Raw genomic sequence first — 17,106 nt, 5'->3', positions numbered from 1 at the left:
ATATTTGTGGAGCCTCCTCCACCAGTTAGTCGTTTAATTGTCCTCCTCCATTCATAACTGGATGTGGCAGGACTGAAGAGCTTTAATGCGTTGGTTGTGGGATCTCTTGGCATGGCGTCACTTGCTGCTTATGCTGTTTGGTATGTAAGTGCCCCTGTATTGTAGCTTCATTCGGTTGACATTTCATTTTTAGATATGCCTGGTGCTTCTCTTACACTCTTCATTGAATCAGGGGTTGATTTCCCCCAGCTTGATGAGATCTCCTTGGGAGATATGCTGGGCTGCAAAGTTACAGATTGTGGTTGAGTACAGTTCTGCTGCTGATGGCCCACTGTGCCTCATGGATGTCCAGTTTTGAGTTGCTAGATCTCTTAGAAATCTATCCCATTTAGCACAGTAGTATTGCCGCGCAACATGATGGAGGATATCCTCAATGTGAAGATGGGACTTTGTCTCCACAAGGACTGTGCGGTGGTCACTCCTGCCAGTGCTGCCATGGACAGATGCATCTGCAACAAGTTGATTGGTGAGGAAAAGGTCAAGTAGGTTTTTCTCTCTGGTTCCCTTACTGCCTGCAACAGACTGAATCTAGCAGCTATAAACTTCAGGGCTTGGTCGGTATTGGTGCTACCCTGCCACTCTTGATGAAGGGCATCGAAGTCCCCCACCCAGAGTGCATTCTGTGCCCTTGTCCTCGATGCTGCTTCCAAATGTTGTTCAAAATAGAGGAGTACTGATTCATAAGCTGACGGGGCACGGAATATTGTAATCAGCAGGAGGTGCCTTACCATGTTTGACCTGATGCCATAAAGGTTTGTGGGGTCCCGAGTCAGTGTTGAGAACTCCCAGGGAAACTCCCTCTCTCGTGTATACCACTTCTGGGCCTGTCTTTTCGGTTGGACAGTACATCCCTTGGGGTGGTGATGGTGGTGTCTAGTACACTGTTTGTGAGGTCTGAGATGAGTATGACTATATCAAGCTGTTACTGGACTAGTCTGTGAGACAGCTCTCCCACAAGCCCACAGATGTTAGGGTTTTGCAGGATCGATAGGGCTGTGTGTGCTGCTGTAGTTTCTGGTACCCAGATCGATGCTGGATTGTCTGTTCATTTAATTCCTTGACTTTGTAGTATTTGATACAACTGGTTTGCTAGGCTATTGCGAAGGGTGTTAGGATTCGCCCACACTTGTTATGCATCCAGAATCACGTAGGGCACTGGATAAGGATGGCAGGTTTCTTTCTCTAAAGGACATTAATAAACCTGATGGATTTTTACAGCAATCAACGATAGTTTCAGGGTCACTATGCTGAGACTTTCAATTCCAAATTTATTAATTGAATCTAAATTCCACCGCTGCCATGGTAGGAGTTGAGCCCATGTCCCTACAAGCGTTAGCCTGGGTTTCTAGATTACTCGTTCAGTGATATGACCTATATCATCACTTGCCCATTATGTGCCAAATGACAACGTGAGATCTAATTCTGTCACCCTATGTCTCTGAGACCCCATCTCTAATGCCAATGGCTATTCCTCTTGCGGTCAGTGTGACTATGATTGACCACCCCAGTTCTTTGTCTCTCCCTGGAGTTGTGGACTCTTTTCTTCTGCAAGGAAAGAAAGCTGAGATTTATGAATGTAAGAGATGGAATAAGTGGCTGAGTTTAGCAGCCAGGCAAGACCCACTTCTTTGAGAAAGAGAGACCTTGCCTGTTTTGGCTCTCCCCGCTGCAAGTGGGTCAGTTTAATTAAAATTCTTGTCTGTGTACATGTGTAAATAGCTGGTTTTCAATAATTTATTAGATCTATCTTTGAATTTTTTTGTGTGCTAATGGGAGTTTTCTTTCAAAATTAGGAAGTGCAATCCGTATATTCTTCACCAATGATATGCTGCTGCTAAGTGTTACTATTGCTTACACTGGTAAGATCCTCCCAGAAGTCCGATACATCTGTTAAAGGAGTTTGTGTGAATACAAGATTTCCCTTGTCAATTTTTAAAAATTCTCGATTGCTTAAATTCCGTGGTTTTGTATGATGCACATAAAATTAATCCCCCAGTAATGATTTTCAATTTTTTAAATACAGAGTGAATGACATTTTATCAATCATTAATAATGTGAAGTTAAAGCCACTAAACATAAAAATTTGAAGATGACGTTTCTGTTACAATTTTGTAGATTACAAATATTTAGTTCCTGTTCATTTTGAAAAATCACCATATTCCTGGCAAGAGGACAACTGGGGCAAAACATCCTGGGTCTACAATCATGTTGCATAATCAACCTCTGGAGAATGCATATGCTCAACTCTGCACTTCTCATGATGTGTTGCTATGATCTGAAATGACGATGAACAAAATACTAGTTTTGTTAATTTGCTAGTTGGTTGTCTGGGTGGGACAGCAGAAAGGCTAATTAATGTGAGGAAGCTGAATGATCAAATTGTTTGTGCTTCAGAGTTTAAACAAGAGACCATGCAGGGTTTGACTGGTGAAAATGCTGAATTGTTTATTTTCTAGGTTTAGAACTAACCTTTTTCAGTGGAGTCTATGGGACCTGTTTGGGAGCAACAAATCATTTTGGGAATGAAGCCAAAAGCCTGATTGGTTTATCTGGCATATTCATTGGTGTTGGAGAAATCATAGGTTTGTGATCATTTGCTGTTGCAATTAATTATTAAATATTGAAATCTGCTTTCAATAAACAGAATTGCATTCACTTAATTTTGTAATTTTTATTTCTAGGCGGTGCAACTTTTGGTTTATTGAACAAATTCCTCAGCAAATATCTCGGCATTGGCAGAAACCCTGTCGTTCTTCTGGGTTTATTAAGTCATGTTATAGCCTTTTATCTGATATTCTTAAATATACCAGGGGATGCACCAATTGTTGCTGATGAAGGGACAAATCGAGTTTCTTATTTAATTCCAAGGTTAGTCATATATCTTGATTTGTGCTTCTGGTTAATTTGAGTAGTGTAAATAAGCTATACTCGTGACTAGGGAATTAATTCATTTTGGGAAGTGAATATTTGAGAAATGTTACTAAACCTATAGTTGAGAGAACCTGGAGATAAACATTAAACTCAATCTGTCCAGAATGTAATCAATTGGACAGCCATTCAATTTTGATTTTTACTGACTACTCATTGGTACAGTTTAGGGTTAGGGTTCTATTACAAAGAACATAATTAGAACCCTGCCCCTTGTGGGAAGCACCTGCTTTTTGGCTTCCTTTTCCTGACTGTTTGCCAGAAATAAGTTGGCTTTTTACCTTTCCTAAAATATGTTTGTATGCATTGTGTTTGGGTCCTGGACCAGAACCCCAAGGTATATTGTGAAGCCAAACAAGGCCCCAACAATTTTTCTATTTTGGCATAAATGTGAGGAAAGGATATTTACTTCCAGGAATTATTCCACTGACAAAATACATACCTTTTATAGTCAAACTTTATTTAATAACACAGTTTAAATCTAAGCAACTTAACTATTAACAGTTGAACTATATTTAAAAATGAAAAGAAACAACTTTAATTTCTAACATCACTTTTTCAGTTCCAAATAAGCAACATTCCTCTTACAGACTTAAATGCCACTTTAAATACAGTTAGCTATCATAAATATATTTGCTATCGTGAGGTTAGACAGTCTTGAAGCTTTCAGAGACAGAGTTCCAGAAGCCTGCAAAATCCTTCTAACTTAGAATCATAGAATCCCTTCAGTACAGAAGGAGACCATTCGACCCATCGAGCCTGCAATGACAACAGACTCACCCAGGCCTTATCCCTGTAACCCTACTTATTTATCCTGTTAATCCCTCTGACACTAAGGGGAAATTTAGCATGGCCAATCAACCTAACCCACACATCTTTGAGGTGTGGGAGGAAACCAGAGAACCTGGAGGAAACTCCCACAGACATAGGGATACGTGCAAACTCCACACGGACAGTCACCCGAGGCCGGAATTGAACTCGTGTCCCTGGCGCTGTGAGACAGCAGTGCTAACCACTGTGCCACCCTGCTGACTTCAACGAGGCTTCAGCTGCAACTGCCTTCTGCAAAAGCTTTTTCTCTCTGCCCCTAAACCACATCATCACATGATTCTGTCAAACACTCTAATCCGAAATCCCTGGGGAAATTAAGTAAACAGAAATCCATTAACTCTACTTAACATAACCACTTGCAAGGTTGAAATGAGTAATAATCCTGCTCGCTCAAAATCTGAGCTGCATTCCCACCAGACATGCCAACTGTCTGTAGCATAAAGCTGAATTTTTAAACATTCCCCATAAACACAAAAAAGGTAAATCCATATCAATTGCACCACGATCATCACAATGAGACTAAACTAATTGAAAAATGATTAGATACTTTTATTTTGCCTTTTCTCTATGACAAAACAGCACTTAAATTTTGTACAGAATTAATGTGTTAGATATATACCTAAGCTTTTATGTTTGCAAACATGAATTTCCCAGCTCATAATTTGCCTTTTTGCTCCACAGCAAAATTATTGCAATGGCTTGCAGTTTGCTTCTGGGATTAGGTGACAGCTGTTTTAACACGCAACTCCTCAGTATTGTGGGATTTATGTATTCTGAAGCAAGTGCTCCTGCGTTTGCTGTCTTCAAGTTTGTGCAAGTAAGAATGAAGAGCTTTTTAGTGCATGCACGTGACTCGAAGGCAACTCAAAACAGTTGTATAAAATTAATTTTAGCAGTATAAAGAATGGTTTAACTTTCAGTGTTGTTAAAAATCTTGTTTATTCTATACATTGAAGAATCTATTTGGCAATGCACCCACTGAATGTTATTTTTGCCCTTCTACTCCACCAGTCTATCAGTGCAGCAATTGCATTTGGTTACAGCAATTATCTACTGCTCGAGTGGCAGCTGCTTATCCTTGGTGTGGCTGGATTCTTTGGCACAATCTCTTTCATCCTTGTGGAGTGGAAGGCAGAAGCGCGTTCTCTTGGTTTCAGTTACGATCGCATTTAATCAGGAAACCAGCATTTAAAAGACCCAATGGAATATAATATTTTAAATCTTTGATTTATTCTTAAAGACCAATTTTACTATTTTTTGAGAATTTTAATTTTGCTTTGTGAAAATTTTCTGAAAAATGTTGTTCAAGCAGGTTAATGTGGCAGAAGGTTACAACTGGAGGAAATGTAATAAAGCCAATAAAACAAGGTAACCTGAAGCTGGCCAATGAATGGCTGGTGGAATATATTTGCCAAGTATTTCCACTGCACAAAATTAAAATTCTGCACTTTGGAAATATGCAGAAGCTAAATATGAATGCAGTAAAATATTGAACTCTGAAATGAAATGCTGTTTCAAGCATTTTCCCGGTAGTGTTGCAGGGCATTATTTCAGATCCAAGCTATTAATTGCCAAATCTTATTTGATCCATTTCATTGATGTAGAATCTGCTTTTATTTGTGACTCTCAGACTTTAAGAAATGTCCAGTGCTTTTGAATGAGACTTATTTTTGAAATGGAAGAGAATCATTGTTCGGAAACTTCCATTTCACCCTGCTTCATATTATTGACCTTTGTTGCTTATTTTTAAATACACATTGGTACATTATCAGGAGTATCAACTAACTAAATTAAGCATAATATTTCAAATCATTGCACACTATTGACAGCTACTCTAAAATTTGTTGACAAGACATTCTTCTTTGTATTGTTGATATTTTACATTCTGTAAAACTAACTATTTTTGTGGCCACATTTTCCAATTGTGATTATTATGTTCTCTCATGTAAGTGCATGTTTTGCACAAGTAATTACACTAGGATAGCTTAAGTGTCAATATAACCATTTAATGGTTAGTAATGATTGTGACTAGAACTTAAGTTGTTTAGCCACAGAAATGATCAATGTTATAATGTGTTCGTGATTACCTTCATACGTTCAGAATTTGACAGAAGTGCAAATTGTCAGCAGCCCCCAGTTATTTAATCAGTCTAGTTATAGAATGTTTCTTTTTCCTGATCACGTGCTGCTGAATAGTTATGTGGAGATCAAAAGGGATACTTTGCTTTGCACAAAGGTTGAATCAGGGTGACATGGTGGTACAGTGGTTATCACTGTTGCCTCACTGCGCCAGGGACCCACGTTCGATTCTGGCCTTGGATGAATGTGTGTGGAGTTTGCACATTCTCCCCATGTCTGCGTGGTTTCCTCTGGGTGCTCCATTTTCTCCCACACTCCAAAGATATGTGAGTTAGGTTGATTGACCAGACTAAATTACCCCTTTAGTGTCAGGGGGACAAGTAGGGTAAATATGTGGGGTGATAGGTGTAGGGCCTGGGTGGACCGAATGGCCTCCTTCTATTCTGTAGGGATTCTATGATTCTAGGACGTAAATGAGAATTTAAATTTTAAGGGGTTTTCTACTATTTACCTTTTAAACACTCTTGTTGAATTGATGGATCATCAATGAAAGTGAATTTTTATTAGTTTTTAATAATCAGTTTCTCGTGTTTGCAGACACTAAACTAAAACCTCGAGTGGGATTTTGCTTAAAAGAAAGGTATTCTATAATGGGTCCAAATAATTGATCAATTAATGCTTTCCACATTTAGTGGCTGACTGTAATTAAAACTATTTCAAGATCCCATATCAGATCGTCTGCTGGTACTTGGTAGAAGGTTTCAGCTCGCCTCGCTTTAATTTCAGTCTTAAAACTGTACAGTTTTGTTTTGCAAAATTCTCTTGGTGTGGAGGTAACAGTTCACTTTCTCGCTCCTCACTTGTCAGGCCAATGTGAAGTGGCTGAGGTTATTTCTCCTTGATGAGATGTATGGGAACCAAGAAAAAGGGAAACATTACCAATATTTAATTGGGACTAAAAAGATGTGTTCTTTTAGGAACACTAGATTATATGCCAAAGTGTACTGAATGTTTTATTCACTTTCTACTTGGCAATCACTGACCTACTCTCAAAAGATAGCAGGCTTTTATGACAAGATAATAATGTGGTAATGTTGGAAAATGTATCACGGATCTAAACTGAAGAGTGCATAATTATGCATTTGATGCTCATGTAGAATGATCAACACATGAACTTTTCTGATTCAATCACTCGCCAGAACTTGCTGAGATTAATATATTTGGGTGTGTTTTCTATTTTAAACAATAGTAATTTGCTTGATGACATTAAAAATGCTGAATTATTTATTATATCTGTCATAAGTGGCAAGCATTCAAATTAAAATGGGTTTTTGGAAGAATAGCTTTGTCTCTCTTTTTATACACTGGATAACAAATTAGGGATGAGCATTAACTGTAACTTAACGCCATTGCACTTCACTTTTGGTTTCAATGCAAAACTTGTACATGGCTGTAAATTGATAGAACCTTGAATTCAATCCACATAGCTGGGTGAGTCCACTGTGACAAGAGATAGCTCATTTGGACATTGTCTCCGTAACTGCTGGATTGAGGAGTGTAATTAAGCTTTCCCCCCGCAATTTCCACAAACACAGTGAGGAATGCTTTAAGTAAGAGCAATAGCAGTGGTTCATCGATAGCATTCTCACCTCTGAATCAGATGGTTGTGGATTCACGTCCCATGCCAGAGACTTGAGCACAAAATCTGATCTGAGCAAATGCTGCACCATCAGAGGTGTCATCTTTCAGGTCTAGCATTAAACTGAGGCCCCGTCCGCTCTTTCAGATGGAAAAAAAGATTCTGTAGCATTATTTCGAAGACGAGCACAAGAGTTTTCCATGTGTCATAATGACCAATATTTTTCCCTCAAACCAATGTCACTAAAAGCAGATTACCCGTTCATTATCACTTTGCTGATTTTGGAATCTTGCTGTGTGCAGACAGGATGCTGCTTTCCGCATTACAACAGTGGTGGGGATTTTCTGTGCACCTCGCCTCATGTTTCACCGTGGCAAAGGCTGCCTGCAATTGACCACCGACAGGATCTTTTGGCCCCATCGTTATAAATCGGATTTCCTGTTGAATACATCCCTCGCCGCCGCAAAACCCATGGTGCGGGTGTGCTATCGGCAGGACTGGAAGATCTTGCCAGTGTGAATGGCTGGAAAATTCCGACCTGTGACTCGTTCAGTGGTTGTAAAGCACTGAAATGTTGTGGGGTTGTGGAAGTCGTGATATGAATGCAAGCCTTAAACGACTTTTCAGGCTGTCGGGATTGTTGAAACTGGTCACTATTGTCAATGGCTGGCCTTGGTTTTTAATTTGGGTTGTATGTTGTGCGGTTATTTACAGCATCCTTAGGCTTTCATATTTGATAACCACCGGACTCATAAAATAGGGCAAGGGAGGGAAACTTTAGCTCATTTCATTTTTCTGCACCTTGCTCAGTGTAGCACCAAGCCAGAATATTGCCAAATTGAGCCAGTTTGTTTTTTACATTTTCAATCATGTCAATTTTCATTTAAGTAGACAAGGAACAATATTTTGCACATGTGAAACATCAACACGTTTTGTCTCTTAGTACCTTTGTTAATTTTATTTAGAGTTTGCAAAAATTAATTCAATGCTTTTCTCTCTTTGTCGCAAAGATTCATGTTGTGTGTAAAAGCAATGCAGCAATAAATTTCATTTGGTCTATTTTATCCCAACGACAAATATTTTAACGTAAAAACCCCAAGACCATAATATTGATTATTTCTTCTGATATTTGTCACTCTTGTTGGCCTATTGCTTTCTACATGGCAACTTTTGTCAGGGTAAACTCCCAAAGTAATCGAGAGGACCACTGATTTAATGTTGACTAAAGCATAATTCCAAGACGCCACAATCCAGCAGTAAACCCAAGACCCCCAAAACCCCAAAGACCCCACTGACTGTTGAAGAAATCAAGGCCAAGTTGAAGTCTTCGGTGGAGAAAGTGAGTAGAGAGCACTGGCGGCACGGTAGCACAGTGGTTAGCACTGCTGCTTCACAGCTCCAGGGTCCTGGGTTCGATTCCCGGCTCGGGTCACTGTCTGTGTGGAGTTTGCACATTCTCCTCGTGTCTGCGTGGGTTTCCTCCGGGTGCTCCGGTTTCCTCCCACAGTCCAAAGATGTGCGGGTTAGGTTGATTGGCCAGGTTAAAAATTGCCCCTTAGAGTCCTGGGATGCATAGGTTAGAAGGATTAGCAGGTAAATATGTGGGGGTAGGGCCTGGGTGGGATTGTGGTCGGTGCAGACTCGATGGGCCGAATGGCCTCCTTCTGCACTGTAGGGTTTCTATGATTCTATGATAATTATGTATTTTTTAAAACTGGCTTTGGGTAATTCAATCTATTTTGGAACTGAAAATCAGATAGTTGCATATTGGCGTGGCAACTTTTGAAAGAAAAAAATTGAAGTTATAGCATGCCACATCACTTCTCTCAAAAGACCCAAAGCATTCCACTGTATGGGCAAATGTATAAAGATTCCACAAATTGGAGTGTCCGGAATGAATGGATATTTTCTATGGTTGAAAGAGGGTGTGAGAGGATAACTGGGAAAATTCTCGCCGCTTTTGAATAGTGCCATGGGATCATATATTCTTAAACCACTGATGGATGAGGGCCTTGTTTGCCCTTTCATCCAGCATCTCCGCAATGCTACCCAGTAATGTTATCCCAGATTATGGCCTGGGGGTTTCTCCTTATTTGTATCCAAAGACAAACTTAATCCAGGACACAAAGATCACAGACATCCCTGGAATGAGGAGCTTGTCGAATGAGGAACGGTTGAGGACTCTGGGTCTGTACTCATTGGAGTTTAGAAGGATGAGGGGGGGATCTTATTGAAACTTACAGGATACTGCGAGGTCTGGATAGAGTGGACGTGGAGAGGATGTTTCCACTAGAACCAGAGGGCACAACCTCAGGCTAAAGGGACGATCCTTTAGAACAGAGATAAGGAGGAATTTCTTCAGCCAGAGAATGGTGAATCTGTGGATCTCTTTGCCACAGAAGGCTGTGGAGGCCAGATCATTGAGTGTCTTTAAGACAGAGATAGATAGGTTCCTGATTAATAAGGGGATCAGGGGTTATGGGGAAAAGGCAGGAGAATGGGGATGAGAACAAAAATCAGCCATGATTGAATGGCGGAGCAGACTTGATGGGCCGAATGGCCTAATTCTGCTCCTATGTCTTATGGTCTTATTCCACCCCCCTCCGCCCCACCCCACCCCGCTTCCTCAATACTACCTGTAACTCTACATATCTTTGTATCATCTTGGTGGATGGATTGCATCAACAACAAATCTTCAAGGTAACGTTGTAGCACTTAGTAACGTGGTGTGCGATGTTTACATTTATTTTGTGTAATAAAGCCATTTGGAATTGACAAGTTGCTACGTCTCTTTAAAAAGAACTTGTGCATGTAGTGCCTGTAAATAGGAATTTTTTAACTCACTAAAATATAAACGTTGCCTTATTTGTCAACTAATGAAATTCTTGCCGTTTATTTGTGCATAAATTGGCTTCTAATTCTTTTTGGCAATTTGATTGAGGTTAAAGAAAAAGACAAGGCTAAATAATTTAATCCAGTTTCCTTGATTGAAGCTCAGCAGGCAGACCTTAGTTTGCAGGAATTGCCCCCGGCAGCATATTCTGAAAAAGTGCATTATTAAAGTTATTCATGTCATTTTTGAGGAAGTGGAGGTGACATGAGAAATCAGCAGATTGAAGGGCAGTAGTCCATCAAATTGTTGTTTCCCCTGGTTACCACAAGGACATTTTAAGAATCTCCCATGAGATTCCAATGGCAGGTCATTTGGGAATTCTGCCAGACTTCAGATGTCTACTGGTTGGGAAGCCCCAGGCACTGATTAACCAGCTCCATTGATTCCAATTACAATGAAACGTTTAGGAGGGTTTTAGTGGATTCTACTGATCCCCTGCCCAAAATAAAAGCAAGGAATCAAGATCTTTTAATCATCATGGATATGTTTACCTGATGTCCAGAGCATTAAGAAAAACTATTGCAAAGGTGATCATTGAAGGGTTAATTCAGTTTTCATGCGGTATGGGTTACCCAGAGAGATTCAATCTGATCAGAGACCAAATTTCGTGTCACAAATATTCCAGGAGACAATGAATCGGTTCGGAGTAAAGCAGATTGAGATCATCTACATACCACCCATGGGATGGGATTTTCCAGCTGCGCTCATCCCAAAACAGGAAAATCCTGCCCACGGTTAACGGACTTTTCCAGGCCCGTCCTCGCCTGCTATGATTCCCGGGATAGGTGGAATAGGAAAGTTCGTCCCATAGTCTTGGGAACATTGGAAAGGTGCCATCAAAGCTTAAAACCATGATTAGAACTTATTGTCTTGAATATTCTGGGGACTGGGATAAGAGAATTTCATTTTTATTATTTACCAATAGAGATGTATCAAATGAGTCAACTGGGTTTGGTCCCTTTTGAGTTAGTCTCTGGACATGAAGTAAGGGCCACTCAAATTCGTTAAAGAAAAGGTTATGACCTAGGAAGAAGAAATTATTCTCAGATTATGTGCCCAAGTTTTGAGAAAGACAGCCAAAGGCTTGTGCTGTAGTTCAAGAACATCTTAAGGTTTCCTCACAAATAATAAAAAATTGAATAGATTAGTCAGCCGAGGCGGCACGGTGGCACAGTGGTTAGCACTGCTGCTTCACAGCTCCAAGGATCTGGGTTCGATTCCTGGCTTGGGTCACTGTGTGGAATTTGCACGTTTTCCCTGTGTCTGTGTGGGTTTCCTCCCACAGTCCAAAGATGTGCGGGATAGGTGCATTAGCTATGCTAAATTGCCCCTGAGTGTCCCGGGATGTGAAGGTTAGAGGGATTAGCAGGATAAATGTGTGGGGTTACGGGGATAGGGCCTTGGTGGGATTGTTGTTGGTGCAGACCCGATGGACCGAATGGCCTCCTTCTGCACTGTAGGGATTCTATGATTCTAGCTGAAACTCAAAACTGGGGAATAAAGTACCAGTCCTGTTACTTTTGCAGGTTAACCATTGAAATCTAGGCTTAGTCGGCATTATGATAATGTTACTGCCATAAAATTATCTTATTCCCAAATGGGGGCAATTGTGATGGAATTTGCAGTTTCAACTTTTTTTTGAGACCGGTCCTAACTGAAAAGGGAAACAGGATACAAAGCCATCAGAGCTCAGATGATGATTCCAATGGCGCAGTACAGGCAGGCTGAAGAAGACAGAGGGTAGGTTCAGAAGCTGAGAAAAGGTAAATATACAGTTGCAGTGGCTGTTTCTGTTCTTGAAGTAAATATTAGTGGATCTATGCCATTCCAGACTGCTGTAAGCAGAGTCGAGGGAGTTCTGCAGATGTGTCATTTTTGTTATGCACTGCTTTTGGCTGGAGATTAGGCTAAATTCTAGAGAAAGAGGAATTGAAACTCTTTATGAGGAAGGCAGAGAAACTTTGTGACTGAGTTTACATACATGTTGCATGGATTCAGAGCCAATTCGGAAGATCTGTTTTAGGCATATCTGCCATTTACTGTGTAATTTATAATTGATCACAATTTGCCTGTTAATTCATGTTTAACATCCATTGATTCTGGATTTGAAATTTACTGATCTTGACCAAAATCTTACAAATTCAGTAGGCTAATCTGAGGATTTCATCTGGTTGACACCATATATAGGAACAAACAACGTAATTTTAAAAACTTTATATTTTAGTACATGGAAACTGAACTTTATACCGATACAGAATTTTGTAATGTTCAAATGTTTGCCTGTATATTTCTAACCCATGCACCAAATACACCACCTAGTGGGAGAGTTTGGTAACTGGAATTCTACAAGAGAACCAGAGTGAAACAGAGGTAACAAACATTATTTGCTACCTATTGGTTTTAATATTTTCATCTTTAATTATTTTCTATGATAATTGCACAACTTAATTTTTAACTTTTAATAATAGAAATTAGGACCCATGGGGACGGTAGGTGCATCAAAATGATTATAAAAGGTGCTATGAAACAAAACACCATGAGAATTTTACAGGGCCTCATTCGCACATCATGCTGGTTCTATGCCTCCTGGCCTCCTCCAGCGATTTGGGAAATCCTCCGAGGAAAAATAAAAGGGGCGACCACCACCATCACCGCACCCCACCATACCACATTTTCTTCTTTTCAACTCAAGACAAATTAGAGCATCGGCATCTACACAACGAGATCACATTTCCACAAAATTATTCCACAGTTTTCCTCAGTGTAAAATGGTCTTGGTTACAGCATCAACATTAGAATGGAGATTAGGCAGCATGGTAATACCGTGAGGCATTGAGAACAACTCGGGAAGTTGTTTTGATGCTGTAATTCCTGCCTCGGTTTATGGGACCTTGCATATTGCAGGAGTGTGTACATTTACATGCATTTAATTTTACAGGCCTTTAGACATAACTTTATCACAGCATCTGAGATGAATAGAATATTAAATACTTGCATTTATAAATTGCCTTTCATGACCATGGAATGTACCAAAGCACTTTACAACCAATTAAGTGGGTTTGAATTGTAGTTGCTGTGTAACATAGGAAGCATGGCTGCCAATTTGTGTACAGCACAGTCCCACAAACAGCAATGTGACAATGACCAGAAAAAATCTTTTTAATGATGCTGTGGGATACATATTTGCCAAAGCACCAGGGTCTCCACTGTTCTGCTTTCACAAAATGTCACTTGTTTGAGCCTATCAGTTGCAGTCCAGTAATGGAAACACACTGAAGTCCTGCTTCTTCATAAACTTCCTTTATTTTTCTGATTCAACTCAAGATACACATCACCAACACCCGGTGCCACCTGTAACCTCTTTTATATTTTTATATATATATCCCAGTGACTTCTATTAAATGATTAACATCCAATTTAGGACTTAAGTGGAAGGAAACTTAACCTATTCCTAACACCATTGCGTCTTTTGGATCCACCTGAGAGGGACAACAGCCCCTCGGTTTAATATCTCAACACAAAGCATGACACCTCTGACTGCAGCGATCCCTCGGTATTGTACTCGGGACCACCCTCAGCTGCACTGAAGTTTCCACTTGGATGAAATGCTCAAGTCTCTGGAATGACTGTTGAACTGAGTGAGAATTTTCTTCATTTAATGCAGCCACATTCTTCAGTTTCATTTGATTAGCCATGGAATAGTAACCATATTGAACCACAGCTTCCAACGGGGGTACTTTTAAAACTGAGGCACATTGATGGTATTGGTCTTGGTTTCGCAAGGAGCCTTGTCAATGAACTGGCAGCTTTCATTTTGTTAATCCGCTAAAACTGGCCGCAATTTGAACATTTCGAGCAAATGCAGAATAGCGTGGAAAGCCTGAAGTTGTAGTCTTCAACTTGTCACTCCTCTATAGGCTGTACTGTGGTGGACCCTCATTACCACCGTCCCACCTCTCCTCTTTCTACCCCGCCCCCCGCCCTCAAAGTCACCACACGGAATAGTTGTAATCAGGCTCTGACAAAGGGTCATCTGGACTCAAAGCTCTCTTTTCTCTCCTTACAGATGCTTCCAGACTTGCTGAGATTTTCCAGCATTTTCGCTTTTGGTTTCAGATTCCAGCATCCGCAGTAATTTGCTTTTATCCAGTAAAAAAGAGTCCTATTGGACACAAAAAGTTGACTCTATTTCACTCTTCATGTATGGCTGCCAAACCTGCTGAGTTTTTCCAGCATGATCTGTTTTTACTTATTCTTGAAATCAGTTGGTGTTGGGAGAACTTCTCCTTTTCCAGCCTCTCACTGTTGTTAGAAATCACATAAAAATTACATTTTGCTCAACTGAGATTTTACCCACGACCTGAGTGGTAACTGTTGCTGAGCAACAGAACTGGTCCTGAAAGAATAATTTAATTTTTGTGTTGTTCAATGTTCCTGTTAAGATTAATTATTAGATTTCTTTATGTTTCAAATATAATTTTAAAGCTGCTTGCGATGTTTTATCTTCCATCTTTACCTCATGCACAATCTTTATTTTGCTGTGTGCCAAATTTTTTAAGAAGTGATTTGGTGCTTTCCATCGCCTGGTTGGCTGTGAGAATTTTTATGTGATTGGCTGCTTGGACTGCTTCATGCTAATGTGCAACCCCATGTTGGGAATACCCATTAAAGAACACTGCAACTCAGTAACTGGTCAGAGCAGGTAAAGTCCTCACCACAGAGATTGTTGCCTCTCGTGTCAGTCTAAAAGCAAATTGCTGTGGATGCTGGAATTTGAAACAAAAACAGAAAATGCTGGAAAATCTCAGCAAATCTGACAGCATCTGTGGAGCGAGAATAGAGTTAACGATTGGAGTCTGGATGATTCTTCGTCAGGGTTCATGATAGATCATCCAGACCCAAAACATTAGCTCTATTCTCTCTCTACCTGTGCTTCATTGTTGACCCGAAATCCAGACCTTTATGGCTTGCCCCTGTCACTGACTGTAGCAGGTGTAGTTTGTAAACTACAATGCAGGTATACCACCTTAAATGCAGTTCCTTTATTATCTTACAAATCATAGATTATCTTACAACGTATAGAATTAAAAACATGGTTCACTGAGATGGAACCATGGTGGGTTCCTGATCCATACAACTTTATACAACTAGTTGGTTTGAAATTATTGCACTATGTGGCACAGTCAGGGCACCAAATTCTATAATGTCCAAAACAGCCGGAATAAACAATTTCTCCAACAGTCCTGTGGTGGTCTGGCACTCTTCTAACTCTGGATTTGATAGATATTTCCCTCATACCTTCCAGGATATCTCTGATTACCAACTTTGGCTGGAGGTATTAATAATTCCTGGATCAGTTTTATTCAACGACCGCTTGCCTCCAGCCTCCCTTCCCATACTTTTCTTTTATCTGATGAAGGGTCATCCAGACTTGAAATGTTGGCTCTATTTTCTCTTCACATATGCTGTCAGACCTGCTGAGATTTTCCAGCATTTTCTGTTTTTGTTTCTGATTCCAGCATCCAAAGTATTTTGCTTTTTTCTTTTATCCTGTTCTGCAACATTTTTATAACTAATAAACCCCGCGCCCAAAAAAAATCCTTTATTTTTCTGATTTGTTTTCTTCTCTCTCAGATACTCATTAGAGTGGCCAAAAGAATTAATATTTAATTGCTCGGGACTCCAGTGCAATCCAGGATTGTTGGCAACATTTAAAGGACATCGTGCTTTAAGAAGTAAAGGAATGGTTGATACTTTAGAAACTGTTTTTAAATTGGGGTTATTCACATAGTCTATGTTTATAAATTTGAGTTATTCAGATGTAATTAGTTTTTTAAAAAGTTTATTTATTATCACAAGTAGGTTTACATTAACACTGCAATGAAGCTACTGTGAAAATCACCTAGCCGCCACACTCCGGCGCCTGTTCGGGTACACTGAGGGAGAATTTAGCATGTCCTAACCAGCACCTCTTTTGTACGATGGGAGGAAACCGGAGCACCCGGAGGAAACCCACTCAGACACGAGTAGAACGTGCAGTCTCCATACAGTGACCCAAGCTGGGAATCGAACCCAAGTCCCTGGCGTTGTGGGACAGCAGTGCTAACCATTGTGCCATCCTGCCATAATGTCTGTGTTTATAAATGGGGGTTATTCAGGTGTTGTTTAATGTCTATGTTTATAAATTGGAGATACGATGTGTATTGTTAATAAGCCAGCAGGACTACACTGGGCTTCACAGCCTCCCTCTGCAGCTGCGGTACAAACACCTCTTGCTGCTGCTGCCAGGCCGGAACCAATGTCCTGGAAAGTTGTTGCACTCCATACCGAAATGAGAGCCGGACAGACAACAGGAAGTGGAGAGCAGCAGCAGAGCGATGGCCCGGGAGCCCTGGTGAGGCTGGAGGGGCTTCGGAGGGGAAATGGGGCCGGGGGAGGTTGGAGCCGCTTTTATATCGGGCTCAAGTTCACCTTGGCCGCGATTGAAGCCGTTCAGACCCCGCTATAGAGAATAACCGGGGTCAGTGTAATAGGCCCGTGTACAGTACAGTGTGTGTGACATCCTTTATAAGGGACATTTACAGTGTAGGATGTGTGATATCCTTTAAGGGATATTTACAGTGCAGTCTGATATCCTTTAAGGGATATTTACAGTGCAGTCTGATATCCTTTAAGG

The 17,106-nt window shown here is 40.5% G+C and overlaps 2 protein-coding genes across 3 annotated transcripts in view; both read left to right on the top strand.

Moving 5' to 3' along the window:
• Positions 1-7,233, top strand: part of mfsd11 (major facilitator superfamily domain containing 11) — a 35,398-nt gene extending 28,165 nt beyond the window's left edge. Inside the window, exons 9-13 of the mRNA XM_078225519.1 lie at positions 1,854-1,919; positions 2,517-2,642; positions 2,742-2,928; positions 4,501-4,636; positions 4,831-7,233. Of these exons, the coding sequence (XP_078081645.1) occupies positions 1,854-1,919; positions 2,517-2,642; positions 2,742-2,928; positions 4,501-4,636; positions 4,831-4,992 (677 nt within the window). The 3' untranslated portion in view covers positions 4,993-7,233. The remainder of the gene's footprint in view (positions 1-1,853; positions 1,920-2,516; positions 2,643-2,741; positions 2,929-4,500; positions 4,637-4,830) is intronic.
• A 9,418-nt stretch (positions 7,234-16,651) lies between these two features.
• The window catches only part of stx8 (syntaxin 8), a 179,508-nt gene continuing 179,053 nt past the window's right edge, over positions 16,652-17,106 (top strand). Inside the window, exon 1 of one of the 2 annotated variants that reach the window (XM_078225517.1) lies at positions 16,652-16,824. In XM_078225517.1, the coding sequence (XP_078081643.1) occupies positions 16,808-16,824 (17 nt within the window). In that variant the 5' untranslated portion in view covers positions 16,652-16,807. The remainder of the gene's footprint in view (positions 16,825-17,106) is intronic. The other variant, XM_078225518.1, reaches the window with a different exon arrangement.

The sequence above is a fragment of the Mustelus asterias genome, chromosome 12 (genome assembly GCF_964213995.1).
Source record: "Mustelus asterias chromosome 12, sMusAst1.hap1.1, whole genome shotgun sequence".
NCBI lineage: Eukaryota > Metazoa > Chordata > Chondrichthyes > Carcharhiniformes > Triakidae > Mustelus > Mustelus asterias.
The sequence above is the reverse complement of the archived record's forward strand: the minus strand, read 5'-3'. Positions and strand labels throughout refer to the sequence as shown.